The following is a 19,624-nucleotide window of genomic DNA, read 5'->3' as shown; positions in this document are numbered from 1 at the left end:
AAATCTCATCACTTGCCTGTGCGATGAGACCCTCTCTTGTGTTCTGAGGCACTTTGTCCTGTTCTCTTATTCGCTCCTGATCTCTCTCTCTGCTGTCAGAGTACTCATCCAGCTGTGGGGTAGAGCGTGCCAGCTGGGCCATTTTGGCGAGGCTGGCACCCCCGACAACCTGCTGAGGCTGGGGTTGTGTCTGTTTTAGAACAGAGGGATTTGCTGGGGCAATCGGTTGTCCTGACCGTGGTTGGTTAATCGTGAGTCTCCCTTGTGCTTTTCTAAGCACTTTCAGGTTGGGAGGTGGCGGTCGAGGAGGGGTAGCGTTTAATCGTATGGTAATCTACCCCCCTCCCGCGCCTCCTTCGCCGAATACTTGGTATTACCCAACCCGCTTTTTCTACCAAGCCTTCACAACCTGCTGTATATTTGTTAGCGCAGTCGCTGGTGCGAACTAAGTCCCTGCTAACTGAACTGTGGAGATGTCGGACATGAATGAGGCGGACAGACGACACCGTTTAATTGCTGGTGAAGACCAAACGCTTGCAAAAAGAAAAAAAAAAGTCATGACCAAAAGGAGGTAAATACCCGTGTTGTTAAGTTAGAGTTAGACAATATGATGATTTGTTGACCGGAGCTGGTTAGTTAGTAGTTCGATTGCCAGCCTAGACTCCTGTGAGGAAAAGCCGGAGGCTGTCAATGATGTAGCCTACTGTTTAGGACCAATGTCAGTTTCGCTGAATTGTAACTTAAGTAGCTGTTTGCTACAATACACGCGTTCTTCTGCTTAACTCTGTCATTGACAGCTAGCTGCTGATGGTTAGTTCAGAGCATAGGGGATGACTCCACTCATTTCGAGCGTACACGCCTGCAGACAGACATACGGTGAATGACGGTGCATGTTTGTAGGCTTGTTAGTTACAAAAAGTAGTCTATTACGGAAACGGTGAGTTGAGGATTAACGGCAACATCTGGTCAGCTGTTCTTTAGCTTGTCTGCAAAAAATCTGAAATACTAAATGCAAAATAATTGCAATGTAAGGAAAAGGAAATATTTGCCCTATTTGTTGACGTCTGCCACTATAAATCACTGCAAATGTAGATGTTAACACTGTGCTGTATATGTGGGGAAGGGGCTTACTGATGATGGCAGTGGTGTGTGGGTATTTGTGAGTGTGGGGCATTGTGCTGTATGTAGAAGTGTGGGGAGAGAAAGGCAGGTCAAACAATAGAGGAATGTTATGTATATACGTGCGTGTTATAAGTATATGACACTAGAGCAGGGCGATATGACCAAAAATATTTATCACGATATATATTTGAAAATTTGCGATAACGATATAACTGACGATATAATTGACACTAGACAAAATACTTTACAACTCCACAACTTTATTAGTGCAAAAAAACCTATCAATGTATTTTCACTTAAACAAGCAGCTGTTTTTTATTTGCATTAAAGTTATATAAAAATGTAACAGTGCAAATTCCTTGCTGACAGTTTAACCAAAAGGCATTTCCAGTGGAAATTGGCCGACATATCCTCAGCATAACCATGTATAATATCCACAAAACTTAAAAAGAGGTTATGTTGAAGCACAGTACGTATCACTCCGCGAGGCTCCTGCCTACGATAGCCGTAATGCTCCGACAATCCATCAAGCGGTGCGGTTCGTAGCTTAGCAAAGTCGTCCAAAATTACACCGGTATTACCGTGAACGGTATGATATGGCCCAGCCCTATATGACACTGTAAAAAGAATGTAGTGTAAATGTTACTGTATTACGTCTGTGAAGGTTCTCAGTCATCCTGGTCATCGTAGTCTGAAGAGCTTGGAAAGAAAAGTGTCTAGACTTGAAACTCTGGCACTAGACTCTTGGTGGCGCTGTCACTTGGTGTTCACTCGCTTTGTGGTAGAGTATCACTTCCTGTTCCTGCTCAAACACAGGTCGTGTCCAAATTCATGGGCTGCATCCTCCTGAGGACCCGGCCTTCGCAATCTAAGTGGGCCGGGTCCTCAGACGGTCGGGTAGACCGGAAGTAAACGGCAGTGAAATTGGACGGTCTAGCCTTCTGATTAACGTCACCGCTGTCTCGGTGGAGTTTAATAAACTCGGCCGTCTGCTCCTTGCTATGTAAAATATAACAGTACACTGGCATAAATTCTCGACCATCTCACACTTCTGTTTAATCAGTTTTCTGTTTGACGTTTAGTCAGCTGTATAAAAACCAAGGAGGAACCCACTCGGAGGATTAATAAAGTTTTATTTTATCTAATCTAATCTAATAACTTTAATCTCAGCCAAACCGATTTACTCACGAACAAACAAAACACTGAAAAAGCCCAACAATAACATTTTCAGGTTGTCTCAGGTACTTATATACTACGTTTAACCCGAGTAGCGAAAGTCCGCGGTGATCTGAAAATGATGTGCCGGGAGTTGTGCCGTTCTCGGCGGCTTCAGTGACCGTCGAGCTCCCGGCTAGCTATCGAGCTGGTGGGTAACAGACGTCTCGGAAAACGTCGAAGCACTTTTCCAAATATGCGATATCTTGATAAACCGAGCAGATATTTGATGTTTACACAGCTACTTTCTCGCCTGAAAATATGTTAAAAGTTTATTTTGTGACCCAGAAAAATTAATAAGAGTAATTTTAAAACGTAGTATCGGCCGCCATTACCGGAAACTAGAGTTTGGCTGGGCCGCGCTATGAATTCTGGGATATGGTGGGCAAAGAAGGATACATCAGACCCATCCTCAAATTCGGAGAAAATGAGGACCCATTTGTCGGCTGCATTCGGAGCAGCCCTTTGGCGCGTCGCTGTGACGTAATCGGTCTACAAATGCGGCCTCAGGAGGATGCAGCCCATGAATTTGGACACGACCACAGTGGTGTTTCTGAGTAGCTTTTCTGCTTAGCAATTTAATTAAAATCTTTTAGATACATTCCTTCTTCATAGTATAATCTTCACGTGCTTCATCTGAAGCACCCTTCTGTGTACTCACTACCTAATTTATAGCTAAAGTATTCACTCACTGTCTCTGTACTGTTTCGCTAGCTTAGCTCTTAGCCGACTCGTTAGCACCGTGGCTACTTCACCTGTCCCTCCTGCACTTTCTTGCTCATTGTGTCAGATGTTTAGCTACTCCTCGGCCTCCTTTAGCAGTAATGATACCTGTAACAAATGTAGCATATTTGCATCTCTGGAGGCCAGGATTACTGAATTGGAGACTCGGCTTCGCACCCTTCATTCACCCGTAGCTAGCCAGGCCCCTGTAGCTGGTGCAGCCGAAGATAGCGTAGGCCCCGCTAGCTGTTCCCCGGCAGACCCCAAGCAGCTGGGGAAAGAGGGCGGCTGGGTGACGGTGAGGAGGAAGCCCAAATATGATCAACCTATCTCTAATAATCGGCTATGTACCACAGGCCTTCAAGGTGGCTGTAGTTAAACCTTTACTCAAAAAGCCATCTCTAGACCCAGCTGTCTTAGCTAATTATAGGCCAATCTCCAACCTTCCTTTCATATCAAAAATCCTTGAAAGAGTAGTTGTCAAACAGCTAACAGATCATCTGCAGAGGAATGGCTTACTTGAAGAGTTTCAGTCAGGTTTCAGAGCTCATCACAGCACAGAAACAGCTTTAGTGAAGGTTACAAATGATCTTCTTATGGCCTCTGACAGTGGACTCATCTCTGTGCTTGTCCTGCTAGACCTCAGTGCTGCGTTCGATACTGTTGACCATAATATCCTATTAGAGCGATTAGAACATGCTGTAGGTATTACAGGTACTGCACTGCAGTGGTTTGTATCATATCTATCTAATAGACTCCAATTTATACATGTAAATGGAGAGTCCTCTTCACACACTAAGGTCAATTATGGTGTTCCACAGGGTTCAGTGCTAGGACCAATTCTGTTTACATTATACATGCTTCCCCTAGGCGGCATCATTAGAAGACATAGCATAAATTTTTCATTGCTATGCAGATGACACGCAACTCTATCTATCCATGAAGCCAGGTAACACACACCAATTAGTTAAACTGCAGGAATGTCTTAAAGACATAAAGACCTGGATGGCCGCTAACTTTCTGCTTCTTAATTCAGATAAAACTGAGGTTATTGTACTCGGCCCTGAAAATCTTAGAAATATGGTATCTAACCAGATTCCTACTCTGGATGGCATTACCTTGGCCTCCAGTAATGCTGTGAAGAACCTTGGAGTCATTTTTGACCAGGACATGTCCTTCAACGCACATATTAAACAAATATGTAAGACTGCTTTCTTCCACTTGCGCAACATCTCTAAAATTAGAAATATCCTGTCTCAGAGTGATGCTGAAAAACTAGTTCATGCATTTATTACTTCCAGGCTGGACTACTGTAATTCATTATTATCAGGATGTCCTAAAAACTCACTGAAAAGTCTTCAGCTAATCCAAAATGCTGCAGCAAGAGTACTGACAGGGACTAGAAAGAGAGAGCATATTTCTCCTGTTTTGGCTTCCCTTCATTGGCTTCCTGTTAAATCCAGAATTTAATTCAAAATCCTGCTCCTCACATACAAGGTCTTAAATAACCAGGCCCCATCTTATCTTAATGACCTTGTAGTACCATAACATCCTGTTAGAGCACTTCGCTCTCGCTCTGTAGGCTTACTTGCTGTCCCTAGAGTATTTAAAAGTAGAACGGGAGGGAGAGCCTTCAGTTTTCAGGCCCCTCTTCTGTGGAACCAGCTTCCAGTTTGGATTCGGGAGACAGACACTATCTCTACTTTCAAGATTAGGCTTAAAACTTTCCTTTTTGCTAAAGCATATAGTTAGGGCTGGACCAGGTGACCCTGAATCCTCCCTTAGTTATGCTGCAATAGACGTAGGCTGCTGGGGACTCCCATGATGCATTGAGTTTTTCCTTTCCAGTCACCTTTCTCACTCACTATGTGTTAATAGACCTCTCTGCATTGAATCATATCTGTTATTAATCTCTGTCTCTCTTCCACAGCATGTCTTTATCCTGTTTTCCTTCTCTCACCCCAACCGGTCGCAGCAGATGGCCGCCCCTCCCTGAGCCTGGTTCTGTCGGAGGTTTCTTCCTGTTAAAAGGGAGTTTTTCCTTCCCAATATCGCCAAAGTGCTTGCTCATAGGGGGTCATATGATTGTTGGGTTTTTCTCTGTATTTATTATTGTGCGATCTACTGTACAATATAAAGCGCCTTGACGCGACTTTTGTTGTGATTTGGCGCTATATAAATAAAATTGAATTGAATTGAACTTCTTTAAGTTGCTTGAAGACATTTCACCTCTCATTTCAGAAGCTTCTTCAGTTCTAAGGTCAAATGGTGAAGAGTCCCAGATTTAAGTATTAGGGGAGTGTCCCCCAAGGGGGTCATGAACTCCCTGTTGATCCTGTACCTAATTGCACAAGTCAAGGTGTGAAAACAGGTATAGGTCACAATCAGCCAAGGTTTTGGGTGAACCCGCTGTGAAACCTAGACCCACCCTATCATGTGATTTCCTGAGGTCAAAAGGACCCAGGATGGGAGTGGGGATTAATGTGTCTGGGAAAGGATCTCAAAACTGGATTATAGATGGCAGACAGTTGGTGTCGTAAACCACCGCCTCTGTTCAAAGATGGTCGTTCACAGTGGTCTAAGGCTTTGTTCAAACTGCAGGTCTTAATGCTCAACTCCAATTTTTTTGATCAAATCCGATTTTCTTTGTCTGGTTGTTCACACTACAAATAAAATGTGACAGCAAACGTTGCTCTAGTGTGGACGGTTCACGGCCCTCAAAGCGGCCCGCATTTGCAAAAGAAGACATCACACACAACGCGCTCTGTTTAAGGAAGTAAAAATGGTGGCTGCAAAGCTAGTAGGTGTTGTTGCAGCTGTTTATCAATTTCTTCAGTCGTAACCAACAGAATTTTGACAAATTAATTAGAGAAAGAAGCACACTGAGAAAAAAGAGAGCCCGTGCTTTAACAATGGCCTTGTTTGCAGCAGTGACTGCTACCTCCGTGGAGAGGTTTGTCTTCTCCGGCGCTGATAATTGGCGTCTGTCTTGCGTCAGTGACGTAAAAGACGGATTTAATGCGACATGACCATTTAAACAGCAGTCGCTTTCTAAAACATCAGATATGTATCGCATTCAGTACCACATACAAAAGTGACCCAGGTCGGATTTGAAAATATCAGATTTGTGCTGTTCAGACTGTCATACCATGATCGAATATGGGTCGCATAGGGTCAAAAAAGTGGGATTTGATGCGCTTTTGCCTGCAGTGTGAACGTAGCCATAGATGGCTTCTTTCACTCCTCTTTCAAACCATCTGTCTTCTCTGTCCAAAATGTGAACATTGGCGCCCTCAAAAGAGTGACCTTTGTCCTTTAGATGCAGATGGACAGCAGAGTCCTGTCCCGTCGAGGTGGCTCTTCTATGTTGTGCCATGTGTTTATGAAGTGGCTGTTTGGTCTCTCCAATGTAGAGGTCTGGGCCTTCCTCGCTACACTGTACAGCATACACTACATTGTTAAGTTTGTGTTTAGGAGTTCCGTCTTTGGGATGAACCAGTTTTTGTCTGAGTGTGTTGCTGGGTCTGAAATACACTGGGATGTCGTGTTTGGAGAAAACTCTCCTGAGTTACTGTATTACAGTAAACTTCTGTGGGAAACACTGAAACAACATTAAAAGAAAGATTATCTTAATATGCTAGTAAGAGGGCAAAAGGTGTTTGAAATGCTTTTCAACTTCTTGGTAAGGTAACATGCATTCTCCAGAACTGATGTGAATATATACCACCTTTCTCAAACCATATAAAAATTAACTGAGCTTTTAAAATCAGGTTCAGTCGGTTTGCAGAGCAGGTGATCAAAGAGGGACACATGGAAGCAGAGATGAGGAACAAAGGAGGTGTAGTACTTGGGCAACAGAAAGGAGGAGGTGGCAGTGGGTCAGATGACCAAAGAGAGGGAGAGAAAGGCTGCACATGAGGCATGGAAGACCAGGTAACAGACATAAAAAAACAACACAAATAATTGTGCATGCAAGCACACACTGTCAGAACACTGAACTGATTTGTATTTGGACATGTGGTTTCCTCACAGAGGGTCATATGGTGAGATCAACAGTCAGGCAAATGGCAGGTGAGAATGCAAGGTTATATTAATAGATTTTTTTCAAATTCAACAATGTCAATAATGTTGTTAGTATGTGCAATACAATCATTTAATATACAGTTATTTCAGAGAGTGACAGGTTTTCTTGTCATGTTTTACCACAGGGACTTCAGCCCCCGTGTCAGGAACCAGTCAAACACAGATGACACAGGTACATATCCATGCCATGAACATCTGTGCTCAAAAAGGGAACACTGTGGCTTCACAGCTTTCTTCAGCAGCTGCCAGACAACAGGAGGAAGTAAGGTATGGATTATTGAAGATTGTAGGCTCCATCAAATATTTAGCTCGGCAAGGTTTAGCTTTACGAGGTCATGTGTATAGTTGTTGGTATAGTTTATTGGTGTCAATACAGTGATGTAAATGATTGAATATATACATAAATAAGCAGAGTCACCATGTGGTATTTTTTCCATCTGGCAATAATTTTTAGGGATTAATTAAGTATTCTGATTCTGATTCTTAATGCAGCAGTGGAGAGCCGACAAGAATGCTGGTGGTCCTCTGGCGTTTAAAATAAATGTATTTATTTAGACAGAGATCTTATCTAAATAATGGCACCTCAGTGCCGTAAAGACAGATTCAGGAAATCATTCCTACCATTGGCTATAAACCTGTATAATAACTGTATAGTAAGTTCATTCTGTGACAGATGAACACAGACATGGTATTCCACATACCTCTTGGAGCTGTTTCTTATATCATACATATTATTATAGTGTACACCCTACAGTCTTACTTTTTACTCTTCTTTAACTTCAGCGTTGTATTATCAAAAAGTCGTACCATCTGTGTGTATTTACTGTAGTCTTTGTGATTCCTGGGGAGGTTGAGGAGGAGGAACAGGAGGAGGTGGCTTCTGGAGCTGCCCCAGTGTTTCACAGATCGCGCCCCTCCTTCTCGTCTTCCTCCCACAGCTGCAGCCAGTAATAAAGTTTAAACGTCCCTGGTGATGCCAGCCTCCCCTCCACAAAAAACTCTCATCTTAGCACACCAAAGCCTTAGCCCACGTAAAATCCCGGAAAGGGGGAGGAGACTAGAAGGAAGTGGAGGGAGGGGAGGGGTACAACAAACCTCTGCTTTTCCACCACTTTTGTTTAATTTTTTGTCGCTGGCACTTCAGGGAAAACAGCCAGAGAGGTGAGATATTTTTGTGTGAGTGTGTGCTGTTCCTCACCTTGTTTTAGCTTGTGTTGTTTTTTCTCTTTAATGAGCTCTTATGGGAACCTGAGTTTACTTCAATTACATCTAAACGGGAAAAAAAGAAAAAAGAGCTCCGTGTTGACATTTAGTGGCAGTTAGCTGCCAGTCCTGCGCTGACACGGGGCACACCCACTCCTTTTATTTTAACGATTTAGGTCTGAGATACTGTGCATCAGGGACAAAAGGGCCACGAGTTTGAACCCAACATTGTCAGGATTGTTTTGGACCTCTGGGCTGTGTCTGAATATTATCTGTGAAGCTTGGTGTCGGGATCCCAGACAGGGCACATTTACACACAACTTCGAGTCGCTCGCCTTGAATGCATGACCGATTGATGGTAAAAATTCATGTTTGTGTTATTGTTGCTCTCTGTGCACCCTCCTCCAGTCCTGCTGGTTTCTATTACACTCACCCCTCCCCTTTTTTTCTCTTCTTCTTCCCTTTATCCTTTCAATTTCCTATGGAAACTGTGGGATTGCGTCGGGAAGTGACCTTATTTTTCTTCCTCCACCCAGAAAAGCTCTGCGCTATGTCTGCTCCTGGTAAGTGACTAGATTTCACATTTGTGCTGACTTTTGTTCTCCTTTTTCTTTGGAAGAAAATATGAAGACGTAAGAGTGTTTTAAAAATGTCAGCAGAACTTCCTGTCCAAAAAAACCTCCCAAATCAAACAATGTTATCACATCATATATTCAGTTTCTCCAGTCATAGTTCCTCCTGACAATTGGTATCCGCCATATAATAGTTCCAGTTTTTCCAGTATAGATATATCAGGGACCAAGAAGTCAAGAACATACAGGCACAGGTGTAATCTTCAAAAAAATTGGTTTTATTATACCCCAAAAAGGACAAAATGATTACAAAAATCCAAAATGACAAAAACAAACTATAAGAACCAAGTGGGCCCATAAAAGAGGTAAACTTAACACAATTCTACTCAAAAGCCACGTAACAAAACATAACTTAACAAACTGACCTGCCCAAATGAGAAACAGCTCCAGTTTTATAGCAAATGAATAAACCATTGTATATAACAAAGGTGAAAACCACAGAGATAACATCTAACCATCACTCAAGAAGAACCCCATTCCCCCCTGCATGGTCACAATAGATGGTTCAGTCCATTTTATTGGCTTCTGCATTTAAACCAGCTCCACCCTCTGCCTCCTCTTTCAGCCAAACCAGGAAGGCCTGGAGTGGCAGCCAGGTAACTCAAAAAGAACAGATAAATAATTAATATAGCATATACCCGTATAAAAAATAATAAACACTGCAAAACAGAGTCTATGCCACCATTTGGACTATAGCTTACTGCTGTCATGCATTACAGATAAACTCAAAATTTTGAATTTGTAACTTATAATCACAGAAGCTTTAGAGCAGAATGTAAAAGTAAGACAAAAACGGGAAACATGAATATTACCCAAGTAGTTCAATTGTGTGGTTGCATGCAGCCATCACAAGGTAAGTCTTTTACTGTCATGTCGCAATCACTGGCTAATTAGCTCTTCCTTGCCTATTATTAAAAAAAAAGAAAAGGAAAAAAGTATTGATTCACAGCGCACACACAATCTTGTGAGCAGAGAGCAGCTGCTTCTAGCGAGACACTCGGCGATCACTGCTCTCAGCTTCTGTCTCTTCTCTAACTGGAATGTAAGAACCTGGAGACGACCAGCCGTAGTCAACACATCTGGCCTTAAATCCTGAAACGAGAAACCAAACAGAAGCTCGCCTACATTTCATGGCCTTTTCTTTCTTGTATTTTTTTGTTTGTTTCATGGTCAAAATTGAGCTCTACTTTCTCAAGTTTGACTGTCATAGTTTGTACAGTAACAACCCAGCTTGTGTATTCAAATTCAGTCAAATCAGACTGTCGGCATATCTGAACAGGTTTTGATTGTGTCTATTCGCCCCCCCTCCCTCCCAAGTTTACCCAGGTGCTCCAAACCAGCCACCCTATCCCATGTCTCAGCCCGGCGGAGCACCGTATCCAGTTCCTCCTGGATATGGAGATCCCAGTCAAGCCCCTCCACCCGGCTTCAACATGGGCTATTCAGGACAACCTGCAGTCATGTACCAGCCAGGACCCGTAGGGCCAGCTCCAGGACCCGTAGGGCCAGCTCCAGGCCCTGAATACGGTGGCCCACCAAGGGGGATCTCCCCAGCTCCTGGAGTTCCAGCAGACCCTGTTGGTGTCCCACCTGGACTTGAGTACCTGACACAGGTAGGGCAGAGAAAAGTTAAACCAGTGCAGTTTTTTGTCTTTCTTTTATCTATCTAGTTATTAATTTCTATTAGTGTTATATCAGTCTTTACATAGTATGTTTAGTATTACAATATCCAAGCTGACAGGCAGAATGAAAAAAAAATGAAAAGAAAGAAAAGTCAGTGAATCAGGTGATTTTGCTTGCTATGGTTGGTTCCAGTGTCTTGTCAAATGTCACAAATTTAAAACTCAACTTTCGATCACTTTTTGGTTATCATTAATCATATTTAGGATTTGGAAATGTGTGACACCAAAGTCAGTTTCCTTTTTAAAACAACAGGTGAGGTCTGTCCTGTTGGCCTTTTGAAACCCGTTAAAGATCATATTCAACATTGTTCTCTTAAAAAAATCCCTCTATGGGATTTCGTTCTGCAAATATTGAAGGAAACACCTCCCACGCTTGCATTTTATACCTGTTAGTATGCTACATTGGCTTTCCAAAGGAAGAAAAAGAAGGTATTTTTCTTTAACCCGCAGAGTCTGATGGAGCTGAAGTACTCGGTGGATTAAAGAATGAATGTTTAAGTGGGAAGGTCATTTGAATTGGAAATGCCTGATACATGCTTTTAATTGTTTTTAGAAGGAAGAGACTTTCAGATCAGGATGTGCCACAGAGCTGCCTCATTTTTCAGTTTCAGTTTTCTCTCCTTCGGTTTTAGATTGACCAGATCCTGATCCATCAGAAAGTCGAACTCCTGGAAGGTGAGGCGCGCATCTTGTTCAACACAGAATATTTAATCCTTCATCAGCTCATAAGCAGCTGTGTGTGAGGTTTAAAGCCTTTCAAGATGAATCCAAATGGAAGAAAAATGATGTCTGCCCTTGAAATTCCTTACTTATCTTTACTTCATTGCTCACCATTTTCCCTCCTCTTCTCCCAACCACGCCCAGCATTCATCGGTATTGAGACAAACAACGAGTATGAAATAAAAAACAGTCTGGGTCAAAAGATCTACAATGCCAAAGAGAAGAATGACTGCTGCACCAGGAACTGTTGTGGCTCTCTGCGCAGCTTCCAAATGAAAATCAAGGACAACATGGACAGGGAGGTCATCCGTCTCATCAGGCCTTTCCGCTGCTCCTGCTGCCCCTGCTGGCTGCAAGAGGTCTGTCCACTCTAATGTTTCTGTGTTTGAGTAGAAGTGACTTGGCAAGTGTTGAAAGAGGTTAATGGAGTCATATTGCATTCATTTACCACACCTAGACCAATATTGTTCTCGGTCAAAAGCATTTTTGGTGTGAAATCTGAGTACTCATCCATCATATCTGGATTATTGTATTTGACCTAGATGTGCCGGTTAATGTTTAGCTATAGTAAATATCTGAAGAGACTCTGATAGGGAAGAATAAACTCTTTACTTTCTGTAGCACTCGGTTCGTAGTTTATGTTAAGATGTACCTTATCAGTTTTTGATTAAATAAAGATAGATACAAAAGTTAGATCAGATAAAGACAAATAAATGAAGACAGTTTTATAAGCGGCAATTACATTTTTTTATGTAATGCAGAAATTAAAGGAACAACATGAAGATTTTAAAAGTAACGCGAGCTCTGTAGTTTATTTTGTGACACTTACACTTATGACAGCTCATCTCCTGTCATAAGTCTAAGTGTTCAGGATTTACTTCTTTGCCTCTCTAAAAACTTGATTTTTAAACTGTTTTTTTTTTGAGGTGGGAAGTGGGCTAATTTACTGCTGATTGGTCCAGGTGACCAAAGAAACTGCTCTGAGTTATCAGTGTGCTCTGTACTGGAACCAACTGCATGCAGATTAATGCTCAAATTCAAATTTTATTATCAACAGACTTTGATTATTAAATTGTCAGTGTGTTTACCACCTTGTGGGATCTCAAAACTGGATTATAGATGGCAGACAGTTGGTGTCGTAAGCCACCACCTCTGTTCAAAGATGGTCGCTCACAGTGGACATAAATGGCCTCTTTCACTCCTCTTTCAAACCATCTGTCTTCTCTGTCTATAATGTGAACATTGGCATCCTCGAAAGAGTGACCTTTGTCCTTTAGATGCAGATGGACTGCTGAGTCTTGTCCCGTCGAGGTGGCTCTTCTATGTTGTGCCATGTGTTTATGAAGTGGCTGTTTGGTCTCTCCAATGTACAAGATGAACTCTCCTGAGTTTCTCTGATACACCGGCTACATAGGGGATGACAATGTTGTTGCGTCTGTCTTTCTTATCCTCCCTCGCTGGTGTCTGATCTTCTTTTCTGTGCATCTTTGCTGACTTTATAAACACCCAATTAGGATAACCGCATGTTTTAAGAGCTTCCTTTACATGTATGTGTTCCTTCTTTTTCCCTTCAGGCTTAGAGGGAACATGTTCTGCCCGGTGATGTAGGGTCCTAATTACTCCAAGTTTTTTTCCAGAGGGTGATGGGAGTTAAAGAGGAGGTACTGGTCCGTGTGTGTGGGCTTCTGGTAAACTTCAATGTTGAGGTTTCCATTCTCTTCAATGTGCACAGCGCAGTCCAGGAAAGGCAAACCGTTGGCCTTTGTGTCTTCACTGGTGAACTTGATATTTTTATCCACGGTGTTAATGTGCGCAGTGAAGGATTCCACTTCTTGTGTTTTGATTTTGACCCAGGTGTCGTTTACATATCTGTACCAGTGGCTGGGTACTCTCCCTTTAAAAGAGCCAAGAGCCTTTCTTTCCACTTCCTCCATGTAAAGGTTGGCTACAATAGGTGACACGGGGGAGCCCATGGCACAGCCATGTTTTTGCCTGTAGAAACCCTCGTTGTATTTGAAATATGTAGTGGTGAGGCAGAGGTCTAACAGTGTGCAAATCTGATCGGGGGTGAAGTTGGGCCTGTCTTCCAAGGAGCTGTCTTCTTGTAGTCGTTTTCTGACAGTCTCCGCTGCCTCCATGGTGGGTATGCAGGTGAAGAGAGAGACTACATCAAAGGACACCATGGTTTCATCTGGATCCAGGGTAAGTTTCTGGACCTTGTCGGTGGAGTTCTTGATGTGATGTGGGGTGTTCCCCACAAGTGGTGCTAGGATGGTAGCAAGGTGTTTCGAAATGTTGTAAGTGGCTGAGTTTATGCTGCTAACAATGGGTCTGAGTGGGACACCTTCTTTGTGGATCTTAGGAAGTCCGTAAATGCAGGGTATGGCATCCCCTGGGTATAGGCGATGATATGTAGGGCGGTCAGTGATTTTGTCCTTTTCAAGGTTCTGAAGGCGAGCTATAACTTTATTTTTGTAGCTGCTTGTGGGGTCTCTCTTTAAGGCTTCATAGGTATTGTTGTCACTCAGGAGAGTAGTGATCTTTGCGTGGTAATCCGTTGTGTTTAGGACCACAGTGCACCCACTCACATCCGGGGCCATCTGATCTCAGGAAATCACATGATAGGGTGCGGCTAGGTTTCACGATGAGCTCACCTGAAACCTTGGCTGATTGTGACCTACACCCGTTTGCACACCTTGGCTCATGTGATTAGGTAGATGATCATTAGGGGGTCCTTTTGTCCCTCTCGGGGGACACTCCCACAGGGTTTAAATCTGTGACTCTCCACCGTTTGACCTTAGAACTGAAGAAGCTTCTTGGATGAGAGGTGAAACGTCTTCAAGCAACTTAAAGAAGTCCAGACACTTTTCTTTCCAAGCTCCATAGTCTACGTTGACCTGGATGACTGAGAATCTTCACAGACCTATCAGTTCTTCGTTTTTCATAACAGCCTCACAGTGCCAGCGGCTCATACTTTTGCCTTTCCTCTCTTTGTCTTGAGTTACTGTTGCCGAGTTGCTGCTGCTGACTGGTGTTTCAGTACCTTTGTGTGCCACTCTGCTCAGGCAGGGATTTGTTAAGACCATGAATGGCCCTTTGTCTGTCCAAACTATCTCCTAGACACCCTGATCCTTTGCCATCCGTCCACTGAGACCTTTTTCTCTTTGCCCCTGTGTAATCACATCGTTAGCGGTCTGTCTACAGAACATTCCCAATGGCACGAATCCAAGAAGATATCCAATCATACTGCAGCTCTCTGTTTACTGCCCAGACAGGAACTATGTGAGATGCATTCCCTTTGTTTACATGGTTTAACAATCAAGCAGTCAGCCTCACTTATCATTCCTGCTGTCCAGCGTGACACTGCGTGACGTTTTATTTATAGCTGTCAGCTGTCAATAATTTTCTAATTTTGTGCAGAGTCACTATGTGTCTAACTAACTATGTGACCAACAGATGGAGGTGCAGGCTCCACCGGGGACCACCATAGGGTACGTCAAAGAGGACTGGCACTTTTACCTGCCAAAGTTTTCCATCCAGGGAGCAAACAAGGAGACACTCATGAGATTGGAGGGGCCCTGCTTTGCCTGCAACTGCTGTGGAGATGTCAACTTTGAGGTGAGCTCAGAGGATCTTTGTTTGTGGGGGAAACTGAACTCTAAGTAAATTTCATCCATCAGCCAACAGTGATTTGTTACAGATCCACTCAGATAATCTAAACAGGATTGGTAGCAGTCACAGAGATGTTGATGATGATTTTAATGAACTCAAAGGAATACTTGATGGTTTTGGAAAACACTTTCTATTCACTTTATTGTAGAGTTTAACAAAAAGGTTGATATGACTCTTATCTGTCCATAAAATATGAAGGTATACCTCGAAGTTAGGCTACTATCCACCCGATATTACGTATCATATCGGTCCGATACTGACCTAAATTACTGGATCGGATATCGGAGGGAAATAAAAAATGTAATCCGATCCATTAAATATCACAAAAGCACCTCACAAAATTTGCGACATAGCGTAACCCAGCTCATGACCATAGCACGTCGGAGGAGTATGTGTCACGTGATAGAGCGGCTGTGGCGTGCGAGACCTGTTGACGGTCTGGTTGAGCCTTTGGAGCATCGCTTCTAAACCAGCATTTCATCTCCGAGAAAGGTATGCCAGAGAAGTAAAGCAAGTGTGTAAGTTCATCTCTGAATGTTTGTAAAGCAGTCCCACGTTAAGCTTAACAACCGATATATGGAGTAACTGCTTCTTCTCTCCCCCTCCCCCTCCCTCTCCTGTTGCTACTTCAATCTTGGCACTTGGCAACCCTATTAGTTAGGATGCTTAATATTTCCACTAAGTACTCTTTAAAATACCAGAATAGGGAGGATGGAGTAGGTTTAAGTTTATTAGATTGATCAGTGTTGCTGAACTATGAAATATTTTGGGTGCAGTGTATTTTTTGCATACAGCTATAACAGAATAGCTTTAGTTTTGCTTGTTTTTTTTTTTAACTTGAGTATCAACTTATACAAAATGCAGCAAGATTTCAAAAAAAAAGTTTTATTCATTATAAAATACGCTATATCAGATTTATATCGGTATCGGCAGATATCCAAATTTATGATATCGGTATCGGACATCTCTAACACTTAAGAGCATCCATGACTCTAATTTTTCCCATTATTTTGACACCAAGTGAATGATCCTTAGTGCTGCTGGTGGTCAGATTGTGTTACATTTCATACAGAACCAAAAAAGCTGTTTTATCTCCTGATAAGTGCATATTTAGCTCATATTTCTCAGCAAGAAGGCAAGAAAAATTTAAACAAATCAGCAGCAAGGTGAATAGTTTCCAGTGTTTAAAGAATGCGAATGCGACAGGATTAACAACTTGTGACGAACTCTGGTATTGTTATTTTGTTGCAGCTGAAAGGGAAAGATGGCGACACACCCATTGGTCGCATCAGCAAGCAGTGGAGCGGCCTTCTGAAGGAAGTCTTCACTGACACAGATAATTTTGGCATCCAGTTCCCGCTGGACTTGGACGTGAAGATGAAAGCTTTGCTGCTGGGCGCCTGCTTCCTCATTGTAAGTCCCCAATCTAGAAGAACATCGTTGATTTTGAAATATGTGGTGTGTTGCTGAACAAAATAATTTAATACTTTTGACGTTGCTTTGCAGGATTTCATGTTCTTTGAGAAAAGCGGAGAGACCAAGGATTGCAGCAGTGTGTTTTCATAACAGAGGAAAAAGGAAACGTGGGGGGGACGGCCTGTGATGAAGGTGTTTTCCTGTTATGTAACATTTGCAATTTTTTTGTTCATTTGTTACCAGTCCCAGAATCTGTTTATATACACATACAACTCATTGTGAGCGAATAAACTCATGATTAGATTTGAAACTTTGAATCTCTCCAAAGTCAAAGACTGAAGTTTTCAGTGTTTCTGTACAGTCTGTAGATGTTTCACCTCTTTTTAAGCACATCACCGTATTCATAGCAAACACTTTACGCTACCAAAGAAAGTTAAACTTAGAAACAAGTGTGGACACGCATCCTTTGGAATGTGCTTTTGCTGCACTTGTGTTCACGTTTCATTTCTTTCTTCTTTTTTTGTCACCATCAGTTTGTTTTTTATTGTTAGTAATTTTATGTGCTTGCTCGAGCTTTATGAAGAGATCACAGTATATCTAGTATAAGTGCAATACTGTTTTGTAGAAGATGTATTCATTGCTTTGCCTTCATTTATCCAGTTAAATGGTGGCAGAGTCGCTCTGTCAGTCCATTGCTTTGGTATGATGATCATCATATTTTGTGTACAGATATTTTTTAATTTAGAAGTTAGCTTTTCTTTATTACTTTGGTGTATGCTCTACCAAACCTATTACATTCCTTTGAGCCTCCACTGTAGGCTGTATTTAGTGTTAATCAGCAAGTGTTGGCATGCAAAACACACTAAGATGTGATGCTTGACATGGTAAGCCTCAAACCTGCCTTGGCTTCATTATATCAATGTCACTGTGAATATCTTAGCATAAGCATTTGGCGGTTACCACTTGTGGGCCAGAGTCCCACTACACAGAGCCACTAGCACAGCTTTTAATCTTTTTGAAACTTATCAGAAGCCATATAGAAAACCTTGAGGTTAGCCGCGGGAATCCTGCTCTGGTTATTTAGCTCAGGGTGGCATCATGTGCAAATGTTAGCATGTAAATACACTGAAGCATAATTGCAGATATGCTAATCATTAAACCTGCTTGACATTATTTTATCATCCATGTAAATAGTTTATCTTTAAGCTCAGTTTGGGCTAAATGCTAACTACAGCCACGAAGTGCATCACCCTAAGTCTTTTTGGCATTAACTAAAGCTTATGGGAAACATTTAGCCACAGTAAACTGGCTGTTAGCATTTAGCCCACATAAGGAAGTGACATCGTAATAGCATGTAGACATGCTAACTTAGATGGTTGAAATGGCAAGCATCTTAACTACTAAACAACCTGTTGTTAACATGTGCCACTGTTGAGGTTTTAGCATTTAGCCCAAAGCTCTACTGTGCCTACGTACAGACAGTACCTGCCTTGTCCTAATTTTGCAGTTAGTTGACCGCCTTACAAAAATTCTGAACGAGTTAGCCGCTGTCACTTGTTTAGGGATGTGTTGCCTTTATTGGTGTGAAGTTGTGAATCACACATTTTTACTAAAGTGCACTCTTTCTATTCAGCAACATGTCTTCAGCCACGGTGCATGATGCAAAGCTGTTGAACAGGCTTTACTCTAAATGGTCCTGTGCTCCCTTTATGGAGTTTGGTGGTTGCCTGTGACACTGGTGACACCTCACCATCTAGTTTCTTTCACATACCACTGTGTTTGAACATAGGTGAGGGAAAAATGTAAAAGCAGATGTTGAGGTTAGTGAGCATTGATTTGGCCTCAGAATGGTTGGAAAACCCCACCGGCAAAGCTTGCATGAAACACTGTGTAGTTCTTAAGTCCCTGGAAAGAGTTGGTGCAGTTATTACTGCTGGTACAGAGAAAGAGAGAGGGAGACCGGAATCTTAACTGAATCAATTGACTTGTTTTCTTATTTGGTTGCTTCACTCTACAGTGTTTGATAGATGAGAGGTTAATGTTGCACTTCTGTGTTTAATAATCACTCTTGTTCTGGGAACACCTCCAGTGTGAAACCTGGTTGCCACAAGTGCTTTAAAATCCAGCTAGCTGTTTGCCATCACCAACCAAATGTATGTGCATGCATAAATATATGTATATGTTGAGTGGCCAGTACTCTCTAGGATAACTAACCAAAGCATGTACAGTTGATTTAAGTTGGGAACTCACAGTTTAGTGTTCCTCTGGAGGCTTTTTCTATCATATATGTGCAGCTGGGAGGGGCTGCAACATGTTTCCCGTGTTTTTAATCAAAAATGTTTTGTAACACTTTTCTTGTGATTGGACATTTTTACATATACAAGCAATAATGTATTTCTCCAATAAACAAATGCAATGATAAGCCTTCATTAAAAGCACAGTTGTCTCTTGTTTTTCTGCCCAAGTGATGCTGCGGGAAAATCTGGGGAAGGCACTCTAGTCGGCCTAAATGTGGACCATCTGGTTGCACTTGGAAAACATGAGCTTTGGTTTAGTGGGGGAAATCTAGTCCCTCGTGCTCCGCCTCAAAATGAGCTCCATTCAAATCGTGCTTTAGCCAATTTTCTTTTTTTAACTGTTGAATGTCATCCTCACTTCAGTCTGAACTTTCTATACTATTTGCCTATTAACAGAAAGTTATTTATATCCATGCCCTAGTTCAGAAGCATGAGTGGAAGACAACCGCAGTGCCAATGGGTTAGATACCAAATCTTAGTGCTCCATCTCCTGGGAGCATGTGAGATGTTCATGTATAGTATTTCAGAACATGTCTGCACATGTCCATCCATCCCTCAGGAACACTGAGGCATTTCTTTGGAGTTTGTTTTCATACATGATCACCTAATATTTTACCTGCTATTGTTCTGCAAATATTTAACCCAGTTGTAGCGTGTCGGTGTACACAGGGTCGATCTTAGCAGGCAGTAGGACAAGGGTCACAGCCTCTCTTAGAGAACTAAAGAGCCTCAGAGCTGAGATCCTGAGTTCAGGCAACCAGAGATCAGTTTTATTCAACAAAGTTTCTGCTACAATATGTACAAATGTATTAAAACAGAAAACCTATGTGCAAAAGACGTGCTATTTGAAAACCACATG

The 19,624-nt window shown here is 42.2% G+C and overlaps 1 protein-coding gene across 7 annotated transcripts in view; it reads left to right on the top strand.

Annotated features, from left to right (window-relative positions):
* LOC116310395 (phospholipid scramblase 1-like) overlaps positions 1 to 18,906 on the top strand; it is a 33,825-nt gene extending 14,919 nt beyond the window's left edge. Inside the window, exons 1-10 of one of the 7 annotated variants that reach the window (XM_039609558.1) lie at positions 6,622 to 6,993; positions 7,093 to 7,131; positions 7,269 to 7,410; positions 8,883 to 8,909; positions 10,296 to 10,591; positions 11,293 to 11,335; positions 11,525 to 11,739; positions 14,837 to 14,998; positions 16,304 to 16,465; positions 16,559 to 18,906. In XM_039609558.1, the coding sequence (XP_039465492.1) occupies positions 8,897 to 8,909; positions 10,296 to 10,591; positions 11,293 to 11,335; positions 11,525 to 11,739; positions 14,837 to 14,998; positions 16,304 to 16,465; positions 16,559 to 16,618 (951 nt within the window). In that variant the 5' untranslated portion in view covers positions 6,622 to 6,993; positions 7,093 to 7,131; positions 7,269 to 7,410; positions 8,883 to 8,896 and the 3' untranslated portion in view covers positions 16,619 to 18,906. The other 6 variants (XM_039609557.1, XM_039609555.1, XM_039609556.1 and 3 more) reach the window with 6 other exon arrangements.
* The last annotated feature ends 718 nt before the right edge of the window (positions 18,907 to 19,624 follow it).

Source organism: Oreochromis aureus, linkage group 3 (assembly GCF_013358895.1).
Source record: "Oreochromis aureus strain Israel breed Guangdong linkage group 3, ZZ_aureus, whole genome shotgun sequence".
NCBI classification, from domain to species: Eukaryota; Metazoa; Chordata; class Actinopteri; order Cichliformes; family Cichlidae; genus Oreochromis; species Oreochromis aureus.
The sequence above is the reverse complement of the archived record's forward strand: the minus strand, read 5'-3'. Positions and strand labels throughout refer to the sequence as shown.